The sequence below is a fragment of the Prionailurus viverrinus genome, chromosome F1, assembly GCF_022837055.1.
Source record: "Prionailurus viverrinus isolate Anna chromosome F1, UM_Priviv_1.0, whole genome shotgun sequence".
In the NCBI taxonomy this organism is placed as follows: domain Eukaryota; kingdom Metazoa; phylum Chordata; class Mammalia; order Carnivora; family Felidae; genus Prionailurus; species Prionailurus viverrinus.
In genome coordinates, this window is record NC_062577.1 from 62955915 (window position 1) to 62967038 (window position 11124).

Here is an 11124-nt window from a genome sequence, read left to right on the forward strand (position 1 = left end):
TGCTCTGTCGAAGGATGTCCTAGATGTCGTTACATATAGCGGGGATAGTATTAATGTATATATGAGCACACGTTTGCTTGTATATTAGCCTGTATTTGAAGGCATATCTGTATTTTTATATACTATGTATTTCCTGGAAAGAATGTGGGGGTGGGGGTGGGGGTAAGGAGGGAGCGTGCTTACTCATTACATTAACATGACTTTGCTATTCATTTGTCTTCAATAATACAACTTTATTCTTCTACTGTCTTCATCAGCATGGCATTGCTATTCAAAAAAAAAAAAAAAATCTTTGTCCAGGAAGACAAAAGTTGTGTATAACTTTATTGTTTTTCTTGGGAACCTTCGCAAAAAAAAAACCTCAGGTCAATGGCCATCAAACTGTTCAGCTCTTCAATAAACACCACCAAATGACTGTTAATTCTCTAAGGCACTTGAAACCCTGACCTCAAAAGTCTTTGTTGGGTCCACACATCCTAAACTATTTTAGCATGACACCCAGTCCTAATTAAGCTCCTGAGTTGGAAAACCAGTCATATACCATAGCCCCAAAACATCACGAATAGCCTCACTTTTCAGTCCCCACTAGCAGATATAACACTACTGCTCTAGGAAGGTAATACTCTCCCTTGTCAAGATAGGAATAAACTCAGCTTTGCTTATCAACAGGTTATTTTAGTGCTATTTTCAGAGAGTTAGCATTCTTTTTTAAAAAAATTTTTTACGTTTATTTTTTGAGAGAGAGATATAGCGAGCAGGGAAAGGGCAGAGAGAGGGGGAGAGAGAGAATGCCATGCAGGCTCCACACTGTCAGCATGGAGCTTGATGCGGGGCTCAAACTCACGAAGTGTAAGATCATGATCTGAGCTGAAACCAAGAGTTGGATGCTTAAGCGACTGAGCCGCCCAGGCGCCCCCAGAGGGTTAGCATTCCAGAAGGGACAGAAAGGAAGTTTTAAGGGAGACTAATAGTTAAATGGAACCTTAGTTCTGTTTTTGTACAGCATTGTGCACTACCTATTCAACAAAAAATTGGAAGGAGGGATGAATGGAAGAAACTAGGTACTCAATAGAAGCACGTCAGGAAAGTATGTAAAAAAGCTAGATATGAGTCCTTTATCATTTCAGTATGGAGAAGCAGAGAAGGAACACCCAGCAGTGAAAGAGCGTCTGTGATAGGAAGAGGCAAAAAGAACTAGAATACTTTAAATTTCTTAGAAAGAAGCAGGGTCATTTGTGGCAGAGAGGGGTAGAGGACGTGTACTGTTTAAGTTTGTGCATATGATTCAGTGTTATGAATTCTAGAACAGTTGGGAAGCAAGACACAAGTAAACCTTAGTGCCCCTCTGTGAAACTCATCGTTTCTAGAAAAACTGAGACTCTCTTTGGGAGGGAGGACAGATTCCAGCTGTACCAGTTGGGTCAGCATGATGGGGGGGAGAGCTACCTTGACCACGCGATCAATCCAGTGGTTTGGACCCCCCTCTGGGAAGAGTGCTATTCAGGAGAGAAGGCCAAGAGAAGAGCTAGAGCTAAAGTTGGAAAGCCAACATGCACTGCTTTTCCAAAGAAAAGACATTTGATTGTATCTTCCTTCCTCAGTTTCCACTGTGGGTTCAGCAGCCAATTTCCCTTTGAGATGGTGATGAAAACATTCATCTATGCATCCAACAAACTACTCCCCAACCCCCCCCCCCCACACACACACAAAGGTGAACACAAAGACAGCCACATGTAGAAACATCACAAACTATTGTAGGATAAAGACAAAAATCATGAAATCAGCAAGAGCTAAATGACTCATCCCATGCAAGGAAACCCACACTTAGGCCCATTTAAAAAATCAGATTTTGTCATGGTTGAGTTTGAAACTTGCGTGTATATTGTGGAGATATCAGACGTGTCAGGGGCAAATATTTTCTCCCAATTCGTGGCTTGTCTTTTCCTTCTCTTGCCATGTCAGAGAAGAGGTTTTTAATCTCTCATGGATGGTGCCCTTGGTATTGTGTCTAAACAGTCCTTCACCACTTTTTCAAAGTCATTGAAATTTTCATCTCTTTGAATTTTTTTTAAAATTAAAATTTAAAAAAAAAAATTTTTTTTCAATGTTTATTTTTATTTTTGGGACAGAGAGAGACAGAGCATGAACGGGGAAGGGGCAGAGAGAGAGGGAGACACAGAATCGGAAACAGGCTCCAGGCTCTGAGCCATCAGCCCAGAGCCCGACGCGGGGCTCGAACTCACGGACCGCGAGATCGTGACCTGGCTGAAGTCGGACGCTTAACCGACTGCGCCACCCAGGCGCCCCTAAATTAAAATTTTTTAAGAAATAAATTAAAATCTTTTAATTTTAGAGTTTTGCAATTTTCGTTTAGTTCTGTGATCCATTTTGAGCTCATTTTTTCAAGGGTGGTAGGTCTGTGTCGAGATTCATTTTTTTGCCTGTGGATTTTCAGTTCCAGCACCAGTTGAAAAGACTGACTTTGTGCTATCGTATCGCCTTTGTTCTTTCACCAACAATCAGTTGACTATATGCGGGTCCGCTTCTGGGCCTTCTCTTCTGTTCCACTCATTTGACTGTTCTTTTGCCAACACGATACTGTCTTGAAGCTGGGTAGTGTCACTTCTCCAATTTTGTTCTCTTTAGATATTGTGGATCTTTGGCCTCTCCAAATAAATTTCGAATAAGTTTGTTGACATCCACAAAAGAACTTTCTGGGATTTTGACTGGGATTGCATTGGATACATAGATCCAGTTGGGAAGAACTGATGTGACGATATGGAGTCTTCCTATCTGTGAATATCTCTACGTTTATTCTTTATTTTCATTTATCAGAGTTCTTGTAGTTTTCCTCAAATAGTTCTTTTTTTTATTTCTACAAGAATTTATTTTTTTATTTTTTAATATTTTTAAATTATTTTTTTATGTTTTAATTTACATCCAAGTTAGTTAGCATATAGTGTGATAATAATTTCAAGAGTAGAATCTAGTGATTCATCCCCTACATATAACACCCAGTGCTCATCCCAGCAAGTGTCTTCCTTAATGCCTTCTACCCATTTAGCCCATCCCCCCACCCACAACCCTTCCAGCAACCCTCAGTTTGTTCTCCATATTTAAGACTCTCTTATGTTTTGTCCCCCTCTTCGTTTTTGTATTATTTGTGCTTCCCTTCCCCTGTGTTCATCTGTTTTGTATCTTAAATTCCTCATATGAGTGAAGTCATATGATATTTATCTTTTTCTGACTGACTTGTTTCACTTAGCATAATACCATCTAGTTCCATCCACGTAGCTGCAAATGGCAAGGTTTCATTCTTTTTGATTGCCGAATAATACTCCATTGTGTGTGTGTGTGTGTGTGTGTGTGTGTGTGTGTGTGTGTGTTGGGTACAGCATACACACACACACACACACACACACACACACACACACACACCCCACATCTTCTTTATCCGTTCACCTGTCGATGGGCATTTGGGCTCTTTCCATACTTTGGGCTATTGTTGATAGCACTGCTATAAACATTGGGGTGCATGTGTCCCTTTGGTAACAGCACACCTGTATCCTTTGGATAAATACCTAGTAGTGCAATTTCTGGGTATAGGTTCTATTTTTAATTTTTGAGGAGCCCCTCACACTGTTTTCTAGAGTGGCGGCCCAAGTTTGCATTTCCACCATAAGTGTAAGAGTTCCCCTTTCTCTGCATCCTCACCAACATCTGTTGTTGCCTGGGTAGTTAATTTTAGCCATTCTGACTGGTGTGAGGTGGTATCTCATTGTGGTTTTGATCTGTGTTTCCCTGATGATGAGTGATGTGGAGCATGTTTTCATCTGTCTGCCAGCCATCTGGATGTCTTCTTTTGAAAAGTGTCTATTCATGTCTTTTGCCCATTTTTTTCACTGGATTATTTGTTTTTTGGGTGTTGAGTTTGATCAGTTCTTTATAGATTTTGGATACTAACCCTTTATCTGATATGTCATTTGCAAATATATTCTCCCATTCCGTCGGTCGCCTTTTAGTTTTGCTGATTGTTTCCTTCACTGTGCAGAAGCTTTTTATCTTGATGAGGTCCCAATAGTTCATTTTTGCTTTTGTTTCTCTTGCCCCCGGAGACGTGTTAAGTAAGAAGCTGCTGCGGCCAAGATCAAAGAGGTTTTTGCCTGCTTTCTCCTCTAGTATTTTGATGGCTTCCTGTCTTACGTTTAGGTCTTTCATCCATTTTGAGTTTATTTTTGTGTGTGGTGTAAGAAAGAGGTCCAGGTTCATTCTGCATGTCGCTGTGCAGTTTTCCCAGCACCATTTGCTGAAGAAACTGTCTTTATTCCATTGGATATTCTTTCCTGCTTTGTCAAAAATTAGTTGGCCATATATTTGTGGGTCCATTTGTGGGTTCTCTATTCTGTTCCGCCGATATAAGTGTCTGTCTTTGTGCCAATACCATACTGTCTATTCTCTAACAGAAACTGTGAAGAATTGGTATAATTTTTCCTTAAATATTTGATGGAATTTATCAGTGAACCCATTTGGGCCTGGTGCTTTCTGACTTTATGTTATTTTCCTTTTTTCTACAAAATTGACTGTAACAGTTTTCAGAAGACAGGTCTACTGGCAACAAAATCCCCTAGTTTTTGCCTGAGAAAGTCTTTATTTCTGTTTCATTTTTGAAGGATGATGTTGCAGGGTACAGAATTCTAGCATGGTCATTGTTTTCTGTCAACACTAAATATTTCACTCTGCTGTCTTCTTGCTGGCATGAGTGCTGAGGAGAAGGCCGGTGTAATCTTTGTTACTCTAGAGGCAAGATTTTTTTTTTTTTTACTTCCGCCCCTGATGTGAACCTAGTGATCCTGTGGTATACACGGGATCCTGTGTATACCTAGCAATCCTGTGGTATACACTGAGGGTGCCAGCAGGACACAGATCTTCTATTTCTTGAATTAAGTAAGAGCGGGTTGCCCATATTCAAGGTATTACCCCATTACTGCCATGGGTTGGTGACAGAAAAGCAAAAACGATGAGCCCATATCCCTTCTCCAGGGAAATGGGCTGATTCTTGCTTCCACAATACTTGAGAGTCAAAGTGAGCTCCTGTCCAAGCAGTACAAAAAAAGAAAAAAGAAAAGGACATTAAGAAACACAGGAGGGGCATGGAAGTGATAGTCGCTGAAAATTACAGGCACAGTGATGGCATTATTAACCATTGTTATGAAGTACAGGTTTAGGGGTAGAAAAAAATCCTTGAAAAATAACTCACCTCTATTTATATCTTTCTTTTCATTGGGAAATGTCACATCACAAAGAGATTTGGAAAAAGTCAACATCATTTATTAACACCGGGTACTGCTTTTTTCTCCAGAGAGGACACAGTATACAGGAAGAAAGAAATGCGACAGAACTTAGTTCAAAAGAGCGTTGGCCTCCATTTCTGGAAACATGATGAGTGTTATAGCCTGAATGGCCCTCCCACCACCTGGCCTTGTACTAGTGGTCTCATGTACACGAAGGAGCAGGGCTAAGGAAAGGAAAACACAGGACTCAGTACTTGGTAAGAACACCTGTTCTGTTCTGGGAGATTCCCAGGGCACTTTGTGCTGGCAATGCATGTTGACAGAGAGGACTGGACCGATTTCACACAGCACAGAGGGAACTCAAGTGCCACGCTCACTCAACACCCGCCATGTCTTTGACCTGGACCCACCTCTTTCGTGGTCAAGTTGGGTAGTTGTTCTCATGATTCTGCCGTTCGTTTGTGTTGAGACTTCTCCTCCCTGTCATCCTTGCCCTAAATCAAGCACATCATGAGAGACTTGTTGATTCATTCTCAAGAGTGCGGAGTTCCTAGCCGGGGGAAGAATACTGCTGGCACCCGAGGCCGGGGCAGCACTCTCGCCTGCAGCTCGGAGCACAGTGCAACCTGTCGTGCAGCGAGAATCTCACCCTCCCTTCCCTTTGGCCAGTTCATTTGGATCCGGACCCTTCTCGGTGCCAAGGCTGAACTCTTGCTGCAGCCAAGCTCCTCCTCACAGATTCCTCCAGCTTTGGGCGGTCACACAGGCTTGGCCTCCTTTTCTCTTGGTCCTTCTAATTCTGTACCTGCTGTGACTCTCTCCAACAATGTCCTCATCGTGACTGTTATTTTTCTGGACCATCACCTCCATATTCCCTTCATCAGCAATCAGCTGACTGTCTCCATGTGGGACATATACATCTTCCCAAGCATGCTCTCCATCTCGGAGAACAGCTACGCTGTGGCCATCATTCCTTGCATCCTACCTGGCCTCCTGAGTCCTCACCAGCCCATTGCCATTCAAGACGGTCATGCCCACTCGTCTCCTGCCTCACTCGTGCGGCCCACAATGCTTTTCCTGTTCCTGGCCACGCAGCCTGATCACTGTGTGGCCATCTGCAACCCCTGTGGTAGCCGGTCCTCGTATTCATCGAAGTTCTCCAGAAAAACAGAACCCGATAGGTTTTATTGATACGTGTAGCAGATTTACTATAGGAATTTGCCTCATGTGCTCAAGGAGGCCGAGGAGTCCCGTGACCTCACATCCGCAAGCTGTGTAGAACCGGGAAAGCTGGTGGTGTAAATCCCAGTCTGAGTCTGAAAGCGCGAGACCGGGAGCACTGATGCGTGAGGGCAGGAGAAGACGGATGTCTCAGCTCATCCGCCGACCGAGAATTTGCCCTCCCCTGCCATTTGCTCTATTCAGGCCCCCAGCAGATGGGATGATCCCTGCCTACGTTGGGTAAGGGTGATCTTCCCCACTCGGTCTGCTGATTCAAATGCTAATATATTCTAAAGACACCTTCGCAGGCGTGCCCAGAATTAATGTTTTGCAAGCTGTCTGGACATCTCTTAGCCCAGTCAAGCTGACGCACAAAATTCACCACCACAGCCGTCCTAGGGAAGAGGCCTGTGCCAGTGGACGTCTGCGTCTCTAAGAAATGGCCTGGGCATGGCCTTGTCCAGGTAACATCTGTGTTTGGCCTGCCCTTCTGTGACGCCCTTGTCATCTTTCACTTCTTCTGTGACGTCAGGCCCCTGCTGAAGCTGGCCTGCGTGGACACCCCTGTCAACGAGATCGTGAACTTTGTCGTCAGCGTCTGTGTCCTGATTCTGCCCACGGGCCCGGTCTTCTTCTCCTATGTCCTCATCGTCTCCACCAGCCTCAAGATCCCCTCCGCCCGGGGCCGGAAGAAGGCCTTTGCCACCTGCACCTCCCGCCTCACGGTGGTCTTCGTCCACTATGGCTGTGCCTCCGTCATCTACCTCAAGCCCAAGTCCCAGAGTTCCGTGGGGGCAGGACAGACTCATCTCTGTGACCTACACCGTCCTCACTCCCCTGCTGAGCCCTGTCGTGTACAGCCTGGGGAACAAGGAGGTCAAAGGTGCCCGGTGCAGAGCCGTGGCAAAAACACTGCTCAAGTCTCAGTGCATCGAGACTGATAGTTTCTCTCCACGTACTTGTTCCTCTGAGTGTTGACTCGCAGGGACATCGTGATTCTCCACAGCTCCACGGAGCCTTCAGTGGGGCCTGCCCCTGCAGTGTCCTCTCCGGAGATGTCTCCTGTCACACTTCAGTCATATTCCCATGAACGCAGGTAACAGGCCCTGGGATTCTGGCCAGTTCTTACATCTGCCAAATAACACACAAAAAAGGAAGATTCATGTTGGACACCTTGGAAAAAGCTCCAAAAATTTTGTTCTGCTTTGAGGCCAGGGGACCTCCAGGAGAGGTGGGGTTGGTCAATCTAGCTGCGCCTTTTACACTTTCCTCTCACGTTTTCATTTGTTGCCAGACTTTGGTGCAAGTGCACTACTCTTTCTCTCCAGCTGGTCTCTTTCGCCCCCCACCCCAGGGAGCCCGTGCTGAGCCCTGCTGGATGCTGTTCCTCCCGGCTGCTGTTCCTGCCTCCCCCATGGCCGTGGCGTGTCAACACCGGGACTTAGTATCACACCAATGATAAAGTTGTTTGCCTTTGTACACACCTCACGATTTATAAGGAATTTCCACCTGCAGGCTTTTATGTGATCTGGAAGGTAGGCAGGTCAGCAACGATCACCCCTGTGCCGTAAATAAAGAAACCGAGGCACGTATCGGTGGCATTGATTTGCCCACACATACAGAATTAGACAGCTGAAGACTCGGGATTTGAATCTACTTCTCTTTATTGTGTCTCGTTCCTTTTAGTGAATCCGTTTACAAGATGCGGGAACTTCACGGGCAAAATTAGGACCTTCAGGGAATAGCGTGGGCAGGGCTGTGGCTGGTCTGCAGGAGGCTTTGTGCCCTTGAGGAAAAAAGCATCCTCTCCTCTGGATGCTTCTGTCAGAAATGGCCATCACGGTTTTACTGCCCTCTCCTGGGACTTATCCCGAATCCAGATGTCTAAGCTGTGGATGGACCCCCTTAGTGTCACACTGGACACCTGCAGAATCCCACGCCGCAGGGCTGATCGAGGGATAGACGAGGAGCCTGGAAACAAATAGGTGCCAGTGTCCTTGCCCACAGTCTTCGTTCAGTCCTGGGTTGTCTGAAAGCCTCATTTCCCAGCCCGCCCTTATCGACTGGAGTCCCTCTCACGTCTCTAACTCGGGTCTTGTCGAGAGGATGTGTGAGATGTACAGGTTCTGGAGTTACTGTAAGTGTGGTACCAGCACGGGGGCTCCTAGACTGAGCCAGCCTCTGTGGGTCCTGAGGACCAGATCTGTCCCCAGTTCTGCCAAGAGCTGGAGACAGGAGTTTACGTGGAGGGGGGGTGGAGGCCACGGTTGCCCTGCCAGCATCTCGGACATCTTCCTACAGATACAGGAGCTATGATGTTAAACTCCCAGTTTCCAGCCCTGTGCCTCTAGTTCGGTGTCAGAGAAGATGACACGGGTGCATTAAGTGTTTCGTGTGCAATAGGCACCGTGTTCGACATGGTATGTCCTGTGTCCTTCAAAAGCTGGTATATCGATTCATTTCTTCGCTCATTTACCCAAGTGGTGGTTATTGAGGGCTGTATGACCCGTTGATGCTGTGAAGCTGGCTCTGAGAAGGCTGGGGCCATCCCACGCTTTGTGACCAGGGGACCCCTTTAAACCCTTCGTAAAAATGAAGGAGGACCCAAGAGTCTTTGCTGGTACCATCTGACCGCAGTAGAAATTAAAACCAAAAGATTTCCAAAGTATGTTTTATTCACTTAAAAATAACAATCCAAATGCCAGCACAAGTCACGTTGTTACGAAAAATAACTACAACCCGGACAAAAAGAGTGACGCCCGTGTACGTTTTTGCTAATGTGTCCAGCGTCTGGTTTCATCCAAGAGACCCGGTTCTCCCGCACGTGCCCTGACGCCCTATCGCATATCGCGTAGCCTCTGAAAAACTTCTCTCGGAAGAGAATGAGCGAAAACGGTGAGGAACGTCCGCTTCATCTTGAGAATGGTTTTGACTGGACAGAGCCTCTGGAAGCACACCCGCATCTGCCTTCACCGACCACGCAGATTTTAGAATCAAGGTCAGAGCCAGAAGTGGGCGTGGCGGGGGGACGAAGCATCACTCCTTGGGGGCGGTTAGCAAAGGACCTGAGGAGGCCATCCCGGCCCCTCCTCTCTTCGAGCATTCCTTTGGTCCCTCGGAAGGGGCATCGGGGAGCACGCCTGCGCAGGAGAGTGGAGAAAAGAAATGGAGAGTTGGGGTCAGGAGGCTCATTACCCCTCAGTGCTCGGTTTGTGGGTGAAAGGCTGGCTTTCCGAAACTTGTTTGCCTGTTGATTTCCCTCCCTCCTGACCCCACCCAGCAAACCAGAGTCTTTGATGCTTCCTAGCACCAGCTGAAGCTTCAGACCGGTCCTTTGGACTGCCAGCATCCAACTGGAAGAGACACTGGATGGATATTTTTGTAGTAGTTGGCTCTAAGCACACTGGAGTTCAGAGCCAGGAAGTGCGGTTTGAAAAAAAAAAATCTAATGAAAGAGAGTTTCATGTTTGCACGTTTCATGTCTATTCAACCGTGGGCCCTTCTCTGTCATGGGCCAAATTGGTATATGCATACGCATCCGTTTTGGGATTCTGTTCTGTTGTATGGATCTATTTTGGCTATTTTGTGCCAATTTTATGCTGTTTTAATTAGTATAGATTTATGAGGTATGTTGATATCTGCTAGATCAAGTAAAAAACAAACCCCATTGTCATTTTTTTTCTGAAAGAGCCTCGTCTATTTTTGCACATTTCCTAAACATAAGCCCCATGAAAGCAGTGAGGTTGTTTATCATTTTGCTGGCTGCACCCCAGCAGCTTTAATAAAAGTGACATAGTGTAAGCACTCAATAAATATTTGTTAAATAAAGGAATGAGCTTCTACTTCTGGGCTAATTTTAGAATTAGTTTGTCAGTATGCATGCAGCATCTTACTGGGAGTTTTATTGGGATCGCATTGAATTTGTAGATTGATCTGGGAAGAATTGACATCTTTGCATCCTTGAATCTTCCCATCAATGAAGGTGGCCCCATTTACACAGTGCTTCCTTTATGTTCTCCAGCAACGGGACATAATATTCTCCAGAAGGATCTCATAGAAAAATATCCACTTACTGTAATAACCAAATTGTCTGAGCACCTTACAAAAACAACAAAAATAGACAACAGCTTTATTGGGATGGAATTCAGAATGTAAAATTCACCCTTTTAAAATATGCAATTCACTGGCTTTTACTAAAATCAGAGTTGTGCGCCTGTCAGCACTACCTAATTTCAGAACATTTTCATCACTGCCAAAGACCCCCTGTGGCCATTAGCAGCCACTTTTTCATTTCTCCCCTCGCCCCAGCCACTCACAAACACGGATTGACTTTCTATCTATGAAATTGCCTATTCCGCACATCTCAGATGAACGGGATCACACAATTGTGATTACCTTCTTCCATTTAGCACAATGTGATTAAGCTCCATCCATGTATGTAGCATGTGATCAATATTTCATTCCTTTTTATGGCCAAATAGTATTCTAATATATCGACATGCCATATTTATGTATCCATTCACCAGTTGATGGGAATTTGGGCTGTTTCTACTTCGTAACTCTTACAAATATAATGCTGCTGGGCACATCAGCCTATAAGTTTTTGTGTGGA

The 11124-nt window shown here is 45.2% G+C and overlaps 1 protein-coding gene across 1 annotated transcript; it reads left to right on the plus strand.

The window, feature by feature from the left end:
* The first annotated feature begins 6221 nt into the window (after positions 1-6221).
* Positions 6222-7490, plus strand: LOC125155082 (olfactory receptor 10J3-like). Its single transcript, XM_047839871.1, is given in 5 exon segments — positions 6222-6433; positions 6717-6752; positions 6950-6966; positions 6969-7303; positions 7305-7490. Coding segments are annotated over 5 exon segments (786 nt in total).
* Positions 7491-11124: the final 3634 nt, after the last annotated feature.